The sequence below is a fragment of the Ctenopharyngodon idella genome, chromosome 4 (assembly GCF_019924925.1).
Source record: "Ctenopharyngodon idella isolate HZGC_01 chromosome 4, HZGC01, whole genome shotgun sequence".
NCBI lineage: Eukaryota > Metazoa > Chordata > Actinopteri > Cypriniformes > Xenocyprididae > Ctenopharyngodon > Ctenopharyngodon idella.
This window is the reverse complement of record NC_067223.1, coordinates 26,169,658-26,187,361: the sequence shown is the minus strand read 5'-3', so window position 1 is coordinate 26,187,361 and position 17,704 is coordinate 26,169,658. Positions and strand designations below refer to the sequence as shown.

General features: G+C 38.3%; 2 protein-coding genes across 8 annotated transcripts in view; both read left to right on the top strand.

Annotated features, from left to right (window-relative positions):
- The window catches only part of LOC127511152 (gastrula zinc finger protein XlCGF8.2DB-like), a 227,952-nt gene that overhangs the window by 104,487 nt on the left and 105,761 nt on the right, over positions 1-17,704 (top strand). The window lies entirely within an intron of this gene.
- LOC127511168 (gastrula zinc finger protein XlCGF57.1-like) lies at positions 3,354-12,200 on the top strand. Of its 2 annotated transcripts, XM_051891836.1 has the most exons (4): positions 3,355-3,397; positions 4,027-4,111; positions 8,853-9,191; positions 10,097-12,200. In XM_051891836.1, exons 3-4 carry the CDS (start codon positions 9,143-9,145, stop codon positions 11,392-11,394), a joined length of 1,347 nt encoding a protein of 448 aa, XP_051747796.1. In that variant the 5' UTR covers positions 3,355-3,397; positions 4,027-4,111; positions 8,853-9,142; the 3' UTR covers positions 11,395-12,200. The 2 variants fall into 2 exon arrangements, with proteins under 2 accessions (XP_051747795.1, XP_051747796.1); XM_051891835.1 differs by lacking the exon at positions 8,853-9,191 and having other exon boundaries at positions 3,354-3,397.

Here is a 17,704-nt window from a genome sequence, read left to right as displayed (position 1 = left end):
TGCAGAGGTCCGGGGCCTTTATTTTTGCTCACCCACATGTATATATGTGAACATGAACACGATGAACACAACTCCTCAACACTAATTGATTCTCTGATTTTTGACTCCCCCATTCATTTTCAATAGGCGGCCATTTTTGACCAATATCAGCTCAGATCAATGAGGCCTACGATCATTATTTTTTGTTTACCATTGTTTCAACATTAAATGCGAGTACAAATGTGATATTGACCCAACATAACTACATAATGTTGATTCAATGATATTATGACTGACATTTGTTGAAATCTCAACATTGCTTCAACATTAAGCTGGTGTTTAGAGTAGTAGATGTAGGGGATTTGCCTGCCCAACCTTTATTGCAGTAATGCCTGAACACCGCCTCATCACTGATGATCATAACACTGGCTCCGTATATTATCAGCACTGTACCCTGTTTCAGACAAGTGTTCTAATATTTCTGTGATGATTGTTTTTCGGTGTGTATTTTGATCTTAACACCTTTAACCTTATTATTTATTATTCTCAGGTTAGGTAAAGTAAGTCGAGTCTGGCCTAAATTATAAGCATTTAAAATTACTTACAATTTGGTCAGAAGACTGCTCTGTGGTACATTCTTGTTCAAAGTCTTAAAACACTATAAATCAAGCCAAGGTAGGCAGCTTTTGTAATCAATTAAATTTCTTTTAATTGGTTACTTTTCTTTTTATAATAAACAAAAATGTAAAGGCAAATAAAACTTCATCATTAAAGTATAAAATACAGTAATCACTCTTTTGAGTCAAAGGTGTAGTCAGCTCTGGGCTTCCCATCTTCAGCTTGGGGTTTCTTGTCCTCAGCTCTGGGCTTCTAGGCCTCGGGGTAGTGACGTATCAGTATCCGAAGAGGCAATCAACTCATCAGTCTTTTATACTCCTGCTGTTTATTGCAGACGTTGGGTTATCTTCTTGATTGACGTACTTTGTAACTTTCCCAAAGTTTCCGAGATCCTTCTCAAGGCCTCACAGGTACGAGCTGTCTGGCTTTTGTGTCCTTGAACTCCAGTAAACTCATCCAAGATGGCTGATGTCCTTATAAGGTTCTAGGAGTAGAACCACAGTTCTCTGTGTCCTTGAACACACACATAGAACCACACACACATATCCAACAATAACGGTACATCTCTGGCCATACAGTATTCTTAGAAACAAACAAAAATAAATAATAATAATATTGTAAGCAATGCCTAATTTTTAATACATTGGCCAAATGTGTAGCAACAGACTTCCAAAATCTAAACAAGGAGGCAAGGTAATTGCATTTTCTTGATTTAATACAACATGATGTAATCTGCATCAAGTTACAAGCTAATGAGATGTTCCTCTGGCACATCATTGCACACAAAGCGAATTACAACAGACAGATTTGCACCGATCCCTTTTGAGATCACTTTTTAAACAGAATGCAGCTGAATCAGCAGTGTCATAGTTATGTTTTATTTCTTTCAATCACTTAATTCTGGATGGTTTTGGAAGTGTACTTTGCATTTTGTGGGGTACTTGATGTTATGTCAGCAAGGTATTTATCTTTTTACAATGTTGGCAGCTATGCAGTCCTCCTCATTGTCAAATGTTTCCCGATCTCCGCATAGTGGAAGCTCATTGACTGCTAAAAACACCTGCCATGCTTTTTTGTAATAGCGATTATTTTCGGTCTGCTAGGGGCTGAGCAAACATGCTATAGTCTTCCTGACACCTGACAGCAGCAACACTCAGTCCATGCGGTCAATGCTTGTAAAAGAGCCTGGCTACATGCATGTTTTGAAGACTAATGATAATACTGCTTTCCAGTTTGGAAAACCTGTAGAAATGAAAGTGTCCTTTTCGGAAAAATCAACACCGAACACTCGACACGGAAAACAAAAGCATGTATCGTGCTCTACAGAATATTCAAGCCATGGTCGTGACTGATATCAAGCGGCTGACAAGCATCTCTCCCTCCAAAAAGAGTTCAGGGGTATAATTTCAGAACTGACTGGTGAGGATTTGCCCTGTTTAAAGTTATGGCAGTTTAACGATTACGACCGGTTTGGACTACAACGAGCTTCTTCCCGGGTTGGCGACATCATAAACCCTGCAATTAACATAAACCCTGCCCAAGGGAACACGCAACAAAGTGGGCGACGCCATGTCGCGCGGCATTATGGAAGAGAAATAGTTGCTGTAGTAGAGAGTGTAATGGCCTTCCTAGGGACGCTGGACTTCGGGAACAATGTTTAAAATTTATGTTTAATTCTGTTCCTGACAATTATAATGCTAATTTAGCTGTCTGTGCTGCACATTTCACGGAAGACCGCTTCCAGAATCTACACCAGTTCAATGCTGGATTTGCACAAAGGCTATTACTGAAAGATGGAGCAGTTCCCACTTTAAAAGCAGAAGCTGCTGTTTATGGGCCCCATAATTTTTTGTATTTACATGTGGATTGGTGGCAGAAATCATAACACAGACCAGCCATCACTCTAGCCTGTGTGTGAACTCTCAAGTAACCCAATATTGTTTCCATCGCGAACAAGTTGGTCAACTTTAAACACATAAATGTGAGCTTACATGTTTTTACATAAATATTGATCTATTTTCACTTTTTGTGAACATATCTGAATTATCAGGAGAAACAAAAAGGAATTTTGTGGCTTTCCTCAGGCGCAGCTCATCAGCGTCTGAAGTAATTAAGACTGGATCTATATGCAAGCAGTATTCTTTAAAGAAACTAAACTATACCAAAGAAACTATCTAACAGGTGGCTAACCAGTAATGTATTTCGAGAATGTCGGGACTACATTCTATTTTGTCTGGGAGAATGTGGAGAAATCCCATAGAACCTGTCTATTTTGTTATACTGGTTGAAACTCTCTTCACATCCTGATAGTAATCAATAATAGAAGTGGTCTAAATACTGAAAAATGTACATTTAACTGTACATTTGCCTAGCCCATAACATTACCGGTCTGTTGGTGTCTGTATGCTTTCATCTACTCCTGCCGCCTGAGTAAGGTTTAATTTTATTGACAAACTTTGTTTATTGTATAGTAGTAAAATAACATTTTTGATAAGCTCTTTCAAAAAAATGCATCAAAAAAAAAAAAAAGGTGTTTAGTGTTTTGCCATTTAGCCTACGTATTAAATGTGGTTCAAACACTTTCATTGTTTTGTTTTGTTTTCCAGCACATCATTGAACAACATGCTTTTAACTATGTATTTCACAATTCGACTTTTGATACATGTTTTATTATGTGTATGTGAATTTCTATGCACATTTGTTATTTTAACGTTTGAACGAGACTTTTATTTTGTTCTGGTAATATGAGGTCATAAGGCTGCGCCGCGCTCCTGCATTGTTGTGATTCGGCTGAAGAAAGGTTTGTGTTTTAAGCATTTAAAGGGTTTAAATCGTTCAGTCACTTATAGTTTTTGTAAAATGAATTATATACCACTAAATGCAACGTAATGCTTTATATAACATTAATGAACATTATTTCATGTGAGTAAAGCGCATCCACACGTGAGTAACAGTCTTATTTCGCTCCATATATCGTGAATCAGTTTATTACAAAGTGGAATTCGGTCACTGATTAGTAGTGACAAGAGAAACGCACATTTTTAAACATCGAGCCAATGAAACCAAATGTTTTGCAAAATGATTCAGTGATTGAAAGCGCTCGAACATTGACGACACCTGCTGGTCAAACAGTGTAAACACTAACATGTGTAATGACAACTTCTACTAAGAGTAATTTATTAAATGTAATAAATACCAAATATAAATCAGAATTAAATGTTTGTATAAATTGCATTTGTTTAATTAATTTGTAGTGCTAGTTTTTTTTTTTTTTTTTTTTTGGTCTAATTAGGTCCTTTAAGGCCTTTTAACTCTGTTCTGACTGACTCCTTTACCATTGTACAGACTATTAGAGCTAAAACTGATTGAGACGCACCCAGAGATTAAGTTTGGATGTGTTTATTTTTGTTAATTATTCTCATTTTAAAGATGGCGTTTATTAAAGAAGAGAGTGAAGACATAAAGATTGAAGAAACATTCCGAGTGAAACTTGAAGAAACTGAGGAACACACAGGTTGGTAATGCTGCCTTCAATCTGAGAAGAGTACAGGAAAGATAAAAAAAAAAAAAGGGGGAACATAAATAAGCAAATGAAAATTGAGAATGAATAAATAACACAACATAAACAAAAAAGACAAGTAGTAAATAAAAATAAAGTCCAAAAGTAAAACAAAAACAAAAAAAGAGGGGAAAAAAATTATAATACATAAATGTCCTAATTCAGTCAAAGTTTGTGTTTTTGCCTGATACAGAATATCAGGAGTACTATAGGATATAAGTTCATTAATCTAGTGCTTCCTTTCTGGGGGCTTTTCAGATTTCCAGTTTTTAAGTATGCTTTCTGCAGTAAGAATAATAATAATAAAAAAAACTTTAATAGATAAAATAATTAAATATTTTAATATAAGAAGATAAAATGCTTTTCATGATGAGTCATGTGAAGTGAGCAGACATCACCTTGTATCCAAACTTTATGATCAGAATCAGTGCGTTTTTTTTTTTTTTTTTTTTTAATATTTCTAAATTGAAAGCAATGAAAACCATTCATTTATATTACATAATTATGCAACATTATGTAGCAAACTCAAATTTGCATAAAGCAAACTGAAATGTGAGTAATCAATATTAGATTCTTTGTCTTAAACTGATTTTTTAAAAGTATTTTAATCTTGTGTTTAAAATCACTTTATAAGGGAATCCAACAATTTGACAATCATTATTACATAGCTTTCATGATTCCTCATTATAAACAAAAAATAATGTTGATCTCAACATGTAACATTTCTGACATTTGAAAAGTATTACTCCAGAATGCAATTAACTTGGAGCAAAGAGCATAATTATGCAGGAGAGTGGCTTCCTTTAGGGGTGTTTTTGTTGACTCCCACTGTCGGAGTTGATGAAATCGACTCCATTTATTTTACATTAAAGCAGAAATAATATAAGACTGCAGTCGTTACACAATTAATATTTTTTTTCCCAACACGGAGCCTTAAAATCAACTTATTGAAACAACACACATTTAATGTGACTGTCCAAATTAATCCAATTTAGCGATGACTTGATGAGTCGCCGAGGCTCATTGATGTACGTGGGGAGCGAAGGCTGGCCCGTGTGGTCCGATCCAACAGACGAGCTACTGTAGCTTAAATTGCTCAAGAAGTTAATGCTGGTTCTGACAGAAAGGTGTCAGAATACACAGTACATCACAGTTTGTTGTGTATGGGGCTGCATAGCTGCAGACCAGTCAGGGTGCCCATGCTGACCCCTGTCCACCGCCGAAAGAGCCAACAGTGAGCATCAGAACTGGACCACGGAGCAATGGAAGAAGGTGGCCTAGTCTGATGAATCACGTTTTCTTTTACATCACATGGATGGCCGGGTGCGTGTGCATTGCTTACCTGGGGAACACATGGCACCAGGATGCACTATGGGAAGAAGGCAAGTCGGCGGAGGCAGTGTGAAGCTTTGGGCAATGTTCTGCTGGGAAACCTTGGGTCCTGCCATCCATGTGGATGTTACTTTGACACGTACCACCTACCTAAGCATTGTTGCAGACCATGTACACCCTTTCATGGAAACGGTATTCCTTGGTGGCTGTGGCCTCTTTCAGCAGGATAATGAGCCCTGTCACAAAGCAAAAATGGTTCAGGAATGGTTTGAGGAGCACAACGAGTTTGAGGTGTTAATTTGGCTTCCAAATTCCCCAGATCTCAATCCAATCAAGCATCTGTGGGATGTGCTGAACAAACAAGTCCGATCCATAGAGGCCTCTTTTGGATTTGACTCCCCATCACTAGCTTCCTCTGTCTGACATTTATCACATATTGGGGAAACCTCTTAAAAAATAATATGCTGCTTTGTTTTTAGTTTAATTAAGTTGATGTATAATATTAAATTGAATAAGGCAGTGCCGAGAGTTAACGAAGCATTTATGAATATTCTCTAATGCGTTAGATGCATTGACCCATAGCTCATCACTTATCTCCTCCCCAATTCCTCCCACTGTAATCTTATACCCTGTGTAGAAGGTGAAGTCATGGATAGTAGTGAGTTATAGAGTAGAGAAATCAAGTGACTAACCCCATATCCAAGCCCTAAAAGTTCATCAGATTTAGCAGAAGACAAGGCAAGTGCTTTCTCACATAATCCCTGAGCTGCAAATATCGGGGGAAAAAACGTATTGTGCCTGCAGCTGACAAAAGGAGGCAAAAGAACCATCTATGAGTAGGTCACCAATAGTTTGAACACCCTAGTCTCTCCACTTTGTGAAAGCAGGGTCCATTTTAGGAGTAAATGAAGGGTTCCCTCCAATTGGTAAGAGGAAAAATAAGGACTTTATCAAGGATACATTTTGATTTAATCTGCTTCCAAATGTGAATAGTACTTTGGCCAACTTCGCTATCTTTGTAGGATACAAGATCACTGCCCCGATATCATATGGGCTACATGCTTCTCTTTTCATTTGGATCCAAGTGGAGTGTGTAAAGGTGGGATCTAGCCACATTATGATAGTATGAAGAGCACAGGCATAATAACAAAGAAAGAAGTTAGGGAGAGGCAATCAGCCTTTAGCTTTAGGTTTACAAAGGTGGGCTTTACTTATTCTATGGGCTTTATAATCCCACAAAAAAGGAAATGGACCATGTATTATATTTCAAAAATATCTAAAAGAAAAAAAAAAAGGAGTGCCTATTTGGTATAAATCCTGTCTGATCAGTGTGAATTTGATCAATTACAGACCTAAGCCTGATGGACAAAATTTTTTGGTCACATGTCAGAAGTAAAATTGGCCTATAGCTACTTAATACTTCTGGATCTTTACCCCTTTTTAAGTAATACTGTTATGGATGCCTCCTTTAAAATAGGAGGCAGAATGCCAACAGCAAGAGTATGCATTTTAAATAAATAAGGTGAAAAAAGATCTTTGTAAAATTCACTAGGGTACCCATCAGGGCCAGGTGCCTGTCCACACTTCATTGACCTAAATGAGTCTTGTATTTCTGAAACTGAAAGTTCAGCATTGAAGAAGACACAACTTCTCTGAACTAGAGTAGGGAGATCAAAACTATCCAATAAGTTGTTTTTTTTACAGCCAAGTCACTGATTAAGGCCCTGGAAGAGTATAATTCCTCATAGAACTGTTTAAATCTGCTATTAATGTCTGTAAAATACATTAAAATGACACTGTTTTTTTGACTGAAGTTCATAGTATGATCACTTTCCTAATTTGTCTCGTCAATAATTTGATGTTTTTCACCAAATTCGAAAAAATTTTGTTGTGTAAATACAGTACAACCTGAATTCCGGAAAAGTTTTTTAAATTTGAATAAAATAAAAACTAAAAGACTTTCAAATCACATGAACCAATATTTTATTCACAATAGAACATAGATAACATAACACATGTTTAAACAGAAATTTTACACTTTTATCCACTAAATGAGCTCATTTCAAATTTGATGCCTGCTACAGTTCTCAAAAAAGTGGGTACGGGGGCAACAAATGGCTGAAAAAGCAAGAAATTTTGAAAAGATTCAGCTGGGAGAACATCTAGCAACAAATTAAGTTAACTGATATCAGGTCTATAACATGATTAGCTATAAAAGGGATGTCTTAGAGAGGCAGAGTCTCTCAGAAGTAAAGATGGGCAGAGGCTTTCCAATCTGTGAAAGAGTGTGTAAAAAGATTGTGGAAAACAATGTTCCTCAACGCCAAATTGCAAAGGCTTTGCAAATCTCATCATCTACAGTGCAAAACATCATCAAAAGATTCAGAGAAACTGGAGAAATCTCTGTGCGTAAGGGACAAGGCCGAAGACCTTTATTGGATGCCCGTGGTCTTCGGGCCCTCAGACGACACTGCATCACTCATTGGCATGATTGTGTCAATGACATTAATAAATGGGCCCAGGAATACTTCCAGAAACCACTGTCGGTAAACACAATCCGCCGTGCCATCTGCAGATGCCAACTAAAGCTCTGTCATGCAAAAAGGAAGCCCTATGTGAACATGGTCTAGAAGCCCCGTCATGTCCTGTGGGCCAAAGTGTTTCAAAGTGGAAAAGTGTTCTATGGTCAGACAAGTCCAAATTTGAGCCCGTGTCCTCCGGGCTAAAGAGGAGGGAGACCTTCCAGCATGTTATCAGCGTTCAGTTCAAAAGCCAGCATCTCTGATGGTATGGGAGTGCATAAGTGCATACGGTATGGGCAGCTTGGGAAGGCACTATGAATGCTGAAAGGTATATAAAGGTTTCCAGATGATGCCTATTTCAGGGAAGGCCTTGTGTATTTCAGCAGGACAATGCAAAACCACATACTGCAGCTATTACAACAGCATGGCTTCGTCGTAGAAGAGTCCAGGTGCTGAAATGGCCTGCCTGCAGTCCAGATCTTTTACCTATAGAGAAAAATACCTCAAAGATGACCACGAACTCTTCAGCAGCTGAAAAATTATATCAGGCAAGAATGGACCAAATTTCAACACCAAAACTCCAGAAATTCATAACCCCGATGCCCAGACGTCTTCTTTGAAAAGAAGAGGAGATGCTACACCATGGTAAACATGCCCCCATCCCAACTATTTTGAGACCTGTAGCGGGCATCAAATTTGAAATTAGCTCATTTTGTGCATAAAATTGTAAAATTTCTCAGTTTAAACATTTATGTTATCTATGTTCTATTGTGAATAAAATATTGGCGAAATCATGTGATTTGAAAGTCTTTTAGTTTTCATGGTAAAGTATCTGTCCATAGAGTCCAACAGAAACCCTGTTGTTCCCTCGATGTCCACTAAATCTCCCACGCCGATTGACGATGTTGCCGCCTCACACACCTGCTCTGAATCGGTGTGGTGCTTCGTCTCTGGGGTGATTGTCCGAGCTGCCATCCTCGCAGGCTCCTCTATCGTGGCAGGCAGAAACTCCCCATCTGCAGTGGGCTCTGGTGTCATCTCCGTGCCTTGGGGTGATGGTTGGCTGGAATCTGTGTTTGGTGACATGGACGCTGGTGTGGACTGTGGGTAGAGACTCTCCAGACAGCGTAGGATGGCCTCCCTCCATGTTGCTTCTGACAGTCTGGAAAGGCTCTTGGATGGTAATAGTTTGCTCCAGTCCAAAACAATGATTTTAAAGTCACATTATCATTGGCAGTGCGTTGGGCAAGTTGACAGAAACGCAGCAAATATTCCATCAATGAAAGCTCTTCCCAGGCTAAAGCGCTAAAACACTGCATATTCCATCTTCTTTTGGGGTCCGGTCTTTTCCGCAGTGGCGTGTAATGCAGTCACTGGCCACTTTGGCTGGTTGAATTTTATATTTAATATAGGTCTATACATTTTTCATTTGTAGTCTTTTAAAAAGGCATCTGAAGTAATAAACTAAGTTTTAATAGTGTCATCAAAAATATATTTTTTCGATATCTGAAAGGCTTTTAATAGTCATTTCCCGCAGAACAGATACACAATACCAGCTGCACTTTCTTGCTCTCATCTCTCCGAGAGGAAAAACCGTCCCTTTACCCACTCGATTCATTTGCTCCGGATGAATATTGTTGGTGCTAATTTCAGCGTATATTGTGCATGTTGCACTTAAATTTACTTATTCCCACAGATTTTGTATTCACACCCAAAGTGCGCGCACAGTATAATGAGTCCATGCGTCAGGTCTTAAAGTTACAACAGCCCTAATAAATTATGGAGATATTAGAATCATGAGATAATACAACAGAAATGAATCGATCAAAAACTTGCTTAAGCTGAACAATGACTTTCTTCTAGAGCTTCTGTAAAGCCAAAACAATCTTTGTTGCATTAATTTCCTATTATCACTGTAAAGCTGCTTTGAAACAATCCATATTGTAAAAAGTTCTATATAAATGAAGGTAACTTGACTTAAGTTGACATACTTGTTTTTGGTTTCGATGCCTTAAATGTGTTAATATCTTGATGTCTGTTTTTATGTGCCATTAAACTGGGGTTAACATGTATTTGTCTCTTTTAGATCTGATGGCACTGAAAGTGGAGAATGAAGAACTAAATGAAATTGAAGAGAAAGATCGGTATGGGAAACATGATTTCATAACTGGAGAAAAATCTTTTAGTTGCTCACAGACTGAAAATATTTCCTCACAAAAAATCACTCAAAAGACTTCGAAGAGTTTAACTGGAAAACGACACCTTAAAGTCCACATGAAAGTTCACAATGAAGTAAAGTCATTCAGATGTAATCATTGTGGAAAGAGTTTCACTAAAAACCACAGCCTTAAAAGACATGTAAAAATTCACACTGGAGAGAAGCCTTTCACCTGCCAGCAGTGTGGAAAGAGCTTCAAGGATAAAGGTCACCTTAAAGGCCACATGAGAATTCACACTGGAGAGAAGCCTTATACCTGCCAACAGTGTGGAAAGAGTTTTACTGCAAATGGACATCTTACAGTCCACATGAGAATTCACACTGGAGAGAAGCCTTTCACCTGCCAACAGTGTGGAAAAAGTTTTGCTGAAAAAGGACACCTTAGATCCCACATGAGTATTCACTCTGGAGAGAAGCCTTTCACTTGCAAATTGTGTGGAAAGAACTTCACTGATAAAGGAAACCTTCAAGTCCACATGAGAATTCACACTGGAGAGAAGGCGTTCACATGTGATCAGTGTGGAAAGAGTTTCACTCAAAAAATACATCTTAATGGCCACATGAGAATTCATACTGGAGAGAAGCCTTTCACCTGCAAATTGTGTGGAAAGAGCTTCACTGATATAGGAAACCTTAAAGTCCACATGAGAATTCACACTGGAGAGAAGGCGTTCACCTGCCAACAGTGTGGAAAGAGTTTCACTCAAAAAGGACATCTTAAAGGCCACATGAGAATTCACAGTGGAGAGAAGCTTTTCACCTGCCAACCATGTGGAAAGAGCTTCACTGATAAAGGAATCCTTAAAGTCCACATGAGAATTCACACTAGAGAGAAGCCTTTCACCTGCCAAGAGTGTGGAAGGAATTTCACTCAAAAAGGACATCTTAAAGGCCACATGAGAATTCACACTGGAGAGAAGGCTTTCAGCTGCCAACAGTGTGGAAAGAGTTTCACCCGAAAAGGAAACCTCAAAGTCCACGTGAAAATTCACAGCGGAGAGAAGCCTTACACCTGCAAACTGTGTGGGAAGAGCTTCACAACAGAAATAAACCTTGGGTATCACATGAACATTCACACTGGAGAGAAGCCGTTTACATGTGGTCAGTGTGGAAAGAGTTTCAAGCATAAAGTATCCCTAAGTTGCCACTTGAGAATTCACTCATGAAGTGTTGAAAAATTTACTCACACCTAAAAGGTCACCTGAACCCTCTAGTATGAATAAGGTGCCAGAGCGTTCTGCTGGATTTTTTTTTTTCACATAGCAGCAAAATCGGCTTAAAATAATCTGGCATTTATGGTCATACAGATGCAATACTTCATGTGAAAATGTAAAGGGTCTTCATTTGAGTCTGCTTACAATCAAGACAAAACATTGTGCTGTTGTAAAATAAAGAAAAACAAACAGGGTGTGCTTTCTGCCATCTCAATCTCTGAACTTTTTTTCTGGAGCGCGTCACAAAAATGAAACAAAAGTCATCGAATACTTGTCACACAGACATGAACAATATACAGTATCTGCTTTTAAAATATCTAATTCAAAACGGAAAACATTCTGTTTATTTAATCTGTATGAAAAGTGTTATCTCATTACCGCTAATGTGAATGACTACGGACAGCACGCGCTATTCATATGGTAATGATCTGAGGCAATTCATGCAAACAGAGTCAACACCCACATCAACTTAATAAAACGCATCGTTTTATCAGATTAATTTTCTCTACTTTGTTTTGGGATGTGGTGAGATATAATTCTGGAAGACTTTACCGCAGAAGAAGGGCGCGATTTCTTTAGAGTTTTATTTTGAGTAGCGACTTGATCCAGCTGAGGATATAATATTTAATGGGTAAGTTATGTCACGTTTTGAGTTCATGTTTAGAGCTTGTTTTTGATCTGTGTTTTTGTTCATTGTTTGATTAAAGGTTGGTTTTCTTGTTCTGTGAAAAGTAAATAAAAGTACTGCTGCGTTTTGATCCTGTCTCATCCTTTGCTGCAACCAGCGTGTGACAATTTATTCTTATTCTGCTTTCTATGGTGGATAAAAACCATTTGGATTTCATCAAAAATATCTTAATTTGTGGTCCAAAGATGAATGAAGGTCTTAGGGGTTTGAAATAACATGAGGGTGAGTTCTTAATGACAGAAATTTCATTTTTGGGTCAACTAGCCATATATTTACATTAGAAAACATGCTGTTTGTTTTACATAAACATGAACATATTTGTTAGTTTGGCTTTTATTGCTATACTTAAAGATGAGTGAAATTGACTGGAATATTCTGAAATATGAAATGTGTTATATTATTTTTAGTAACGTATTAAACTATAGGATGAACATTTATATGCTGTAACATACATACACACACACACATATTGTGTGAAACACTGAACCGGACTGGACTGTGTAGACGGGGCCCAGAGGCCTGGAGGGCCTATAAGGGTCTTCCCTGGAACGAGATTTTACTGGATTTTTAGATATTTGGACTGGAAACAAGACAACAAATCTAAGTAAGAGCATTTTTTTGCAGTGTAGTCTCCAGCCCTTCGCAGGCCCTTCTCTAGAGCCCCTGCCCTCTCTCCTCAGTTGGAGTTTGTTTACGGCATGTGTACACTCCTTCCAGGAGGGGGGTGTAATGTCACAGATATCCACAGTTTTGGTTTTGTTTTCTACCAGTCTGCTTTGGGACCTTTTTCCTTTGTTGTAATTTCTCACCAGTCTTTACTTGCCATGGACACTCATGCTATCAGTACACCTGTTTGTCATTTAGTTAATTATCATTGTATCACTGTAAGTTTTTCCTTGCATTAGGTTTGGATATTGTAGGTGTCTTTCACATGGTCATTTGCTTATAGCCTTAACCCGGAAGCGCTACACTGCACTCTGTTTACAACATGAACAGCGTCGGAGACTGACAGAAGAGAAAATTTGTTGAATAAAGTCATTATTTTTGTTTGTTTTGTTTTTTTAGCTCAATTCTCGTCACTTCATAACATTAAGGTTGAACCACTGTAGTCGCACAAACTACTTTAACGCTGTCTTTAGTACCTTTCTGGGCCACAAAAGTGGATATGACGTTGCTGTCTATGCTCTGGGATTTCATCAAAAAGATCTTAATTTGTGTTCCGAAGATGAACAAAGGTTTTATGGGTGTGGAACGATGTGAGGGTGAGTAGTTAATGACAGAACTTTCATTTTTGGGTGAACTAACCCTTTAAAGTCCACATGTGAAATCACTCTGGAGAGAAGCCATTGGCATGCTTTTAGCCATGCCATGTCTTTACCAGATAGTCGTTTGTGTTAAGTTATGTTTCATCTACTGCGCACGTGCGAAGAGCACCGTTAATAGGTTAGTGCGGTTTTTCTTGTCTGCTGTTCAGTCTTGCGTCCTATGGGAGGACGAGCTGATGTGTTGAACTTGATGGAGCAATAAAGAGTATTATTGCTAACAACAGTTGTAGTTAATGAGTCAACATTGGTAGCAGAGGATGGCTGCTGCTGGGAATTACAAAAATCCCCCACTGTTTGATGAGAAGATGGCTTACGAAAGTTGGAAAAATGAGATTGAGATGTGTTACTGACCTGGACAGAAAAAAAAAAAGCCTTAAGGCCCCGATATACTTCAAACGAAATCAAAGAATGAACTGATGTGACGTCATTTTGAACAAAATCAGGCCAAAACGAAGTTCGTTTTGTTCTTTTTGGAAGTTCGAAACGGCTTGCCAAAGTGAACTTTCAGGAAAAGTTTGCTCTAGCTGCAAAATCTCTGCTAATCTCTGACTCATTTCGTCTGTAGACTGACACTGTTTTTCATGTTTGATACTGTAAAGCTGCTTGCTTTTAAGCAATCTATTGAATAAAGTGCTATATAAATAAACGTGACGTGACTGGAGTGCTAATTTGCAGAGCTTTTGCTAACATACCAATGTTGTTATGATCAGACGCTTTTCTTATGCTTTCTATAAAAATGCTCGCAGTTTTCTCATTTTTGTTGTGTTTATTTTATTACTGAGAAGAAAGTGTACAGCACGTATTTACATATTCATCTAACCGTCGCTCTCAGCAGTGTGGGCGGCGTCAGATGTTCGATTACTGTATATCGCTGCTCACGCATTTCGAACTTCGTTTTACTCCTAAACGAAGAACTAAAAAGAACTTGGTTTGAAGTATATCAGGGGCCTTTAGCGGTAACCTTGTCATTAACGGGCAGAGCAAGGGACAGCACTCTGGAAATTTCCGCTGAGGATTTGAATGCTGACACTTATAGCGAAATTGGACTGTGTTTTTAAAAGAAGAAAAAGATTGACAGTACGAGGCATACACGGACTTGGACCAGATCACTAGAGAGAGCGGTGTTTCTATGGTGCAATACATCGTCGAGTTCGAACGTCGATACAACAGGCTACGTAAGTTCAAAATGGAGCTCCCTGATGCCGTACTAGTCTTTAAGCTACTCGATACTGCCGGACTTACTGTTAAAGATAAACAGTTAGCACTTACAGCTTGCTCAAGCGTTTCTTTCACTGCTATGAAATCAGCATTGAAAAGAATTTTTGGAGATAACATTACTTCACCACGAGAGGGCGGCAATGTACTTCAGAACACAGATAGTGAGGCTGCCTATTATACGAGATACTCAGGCAAACGGGGACACAAGTCAGACATCACACAACAACCCCAAACCATAGCTCAAGGCACAAACCCCCTTGATAAATACGGAAGAAGAACAAAATGTGCAATTTGCCAAAGCACGTATCACTGGGCAAAGGACTGTCCAAATAAAAAGGAACATGTAAGACTGACAAAAGATGAAGAACTAAAAGATGACGTTGAAGAATGTAACATCACATTGTTTTCAAATGAATCTTTGTCTAACACAGAAGTCTTCATGGTGGAGGCTTTAGGATCAGCTGTGATTGACACAGCCTGTACAAAAACTGTGTGGAGAAAAATGGCTTGAGGATTACACAAGTGGGCTGCCGCAGAGTGAGTTACTGAAAATAGATGACAAACAAAGTGCAAGACCTTTCAGATTTGGTGATGACAAAGTTGTTTACTCCATAAGGAAAGTTACCATTCCAGCAAGGATAGGACATACCAAATGCAAAATAGAGACAGAAGTTGTTCCTGCCAATATACCAATGCTTTTAAGCAAGACTTCATTGAAAAGAGCAAGTGCAGTTATGGACATTGCACATGACAAAGCAACAATGTTTAAACAACCTGTTAAACTTGAACTAACATCTTCAGGACATTATTGTGTGAACATGAGAGATGGTGACAAGTGAGACAAAGACACTAAATGAAAATGAAATTCTTGCTGTGACAGAAGACATGAAAACAAAAGAAAATGAGACAGTCCTATTGAAAGTACACAGACAATTTGGACATGCTTCAGCTGATAGACTGCAAAAATTACAGGCCTGCTCAAGAACACTGTTAAAAACTGTTCTACATGTAATATGTGATACAGCAAGCCAAAATCATAAGCCTGTAGTGGGTTTGCCTATGGCATCAGCCTATAATGAGACTGTGGCTGTGGACTTACGTAAGCTTGAGCCGGGAGTATGGTACTTGCATGCTATTGACCACTTTACACGCTTTAGTGCAGGGAGTATCGTCACCACAGAGAACCCAAAAGAGATAGTGAAGCACTTTATTCACTGCTGGATAAGTGTTCATGGTCCTCCATGCAGACTGTTTAGTGATAATGGAGGTGAATTTAATAATGATGAAGTGAAGGGCATGGCTGAGAAGTTAAAACAACTGCAGCGTACAGTCCATGGAGCAATGGCCTTGTAGAAAGAAACAATCTGACCCTAACTGAAATTTTGCTGAAGCTGAAGAGGGACAAAAACTGTGACTGGAAGACAGCTCTAGATTGGGCACACAATGTGCATGGATACAGTCCCTACCAGTTAGTCTTTGGGCAAAACCCAAATCTGCCCTCAGTCCTCACTGACAAGCCCCTAGCTCTGGAAACAAGTATGAGTTCCTGAATTAAACAAATCACCACACTACATGCAATGAGAAAAGCATTCACAGAAGCCGAATGCTCAGAGAGCATTACTCTGAGCATTACTCTACACTGTACTCTGAGATTACCACTGGTGACTGCTAATGCATCAATTTGCCTATTGTGTGTGTAACAGACAACCATTCCCTACTCGATGCTCTCAAATCTACAAAATCTGTCACCGAAAAGAGACTGCACCTAGAAATCAGCAGTATGAAGGAGCTTACACACTCTGGAACTATTCAGCAGATCTTGTGGTCAGCCACCAAAGAGCAGCTAGCTAACTGCTTGACAAAAAGGGGGGCATCTGCACTTGGCCATCTGAAAGCTCTCAGCACAGGTGTTTGCTATCTTAAGGACTGAATGGATTTGACAATGATTTGCTTATGTTTTGTAAATGTGTAGTCATTCAAACTAAAATTCTAAAGTTAACTGGTTATCCTTAAAAAAAATAAAATAAATAAAAATAACAAATGCTTATGTTCTAAACTTGAACAGTAATCTTCTTAAAAGAAAAAAAAGAGGGGAGATTGTGAAGTTATGTTTCATCTACTGTGCATATGTGAAGAGCACCGTTAATAGGTTAGACTGCTGTTCAGTCTTGCGTCCTATGGGAGGACGAGCTGATGTGTTGAACTTGATGGAGCAATAAAGAGTATTACTGCTAACAACAGTTGTAGTTAATGAGTCAACAATCTGAACAGGTGACACTCCCACAACACTGCGCTCTGACATGTTCATCACAACTTAATTGGCCATGGCCACTTTTACACTCAAAAAAAATGAGTTGTTGGATTTACTTAAAAAAGCAGCATCAAGTGGTTTCACACAACTATATAGAGTATATACAAATAACAATTTAGTTGTCTGAACAAAAGAAATTCAAGTAAAGCTGACAAAATTTCTTTGAGTAAATACAAATCATTTGAATTTGTCACTGTTACATATTAATTATATGTGCCGCTTACTTAATGTTATCTTAAATTTATAAAGGTTTATTACGTAAAGTGAACACATTTATTGATTTCATGTACCTTATTCAACTCTTGCTCTACGAGTGTAAGTGGAAAACTATTAAATGCATTTATTTTCTTCTCAAGGTCTTACAATGTGCAACTTCTCTCAAATCATTTTTACATACAAAATAATATAAAAAATAAATTCAGTTCAAGATAGTCAACAACATTCTTGTCAATAGAAAAATTTCTTCCCATGGTCTTGCAACGCGGTACAGATTCATGCTGTATATGACACCCAAGCGCAGAGCACAAGCCTTGGTGACATCTCCAAGCTCCTGAAGTACTTTCACTTCAACAATGATTGATGGTGGGTCACAGACCAAATGACTGTATTAGCCAGGTCTCTCTCAGCATTCTCAAAGTCTGTGTCCTAAAAGGTACAAAAACAGTAAAGCTCTTCAGTCATTTTAATTGCACCAACAAATGTAGTTTGCAAGTTTAACAT

Coding starts and splice junctions, on each gene's coding strand:
- LOC127511168 (XM_051891835.1), top strand. CDS start 4,027: ATGGCGTTTATTAAAGAAGAGAGTGAAGACATAAAGATTGAAGAAACA. Junction 4,112..10,096: donor AGAAACTGAGGAACACACAG/GTTGGTAATGCT, acceptor TGTCTCTTTTAG/ATCTGATGGCACTGAAAGTG.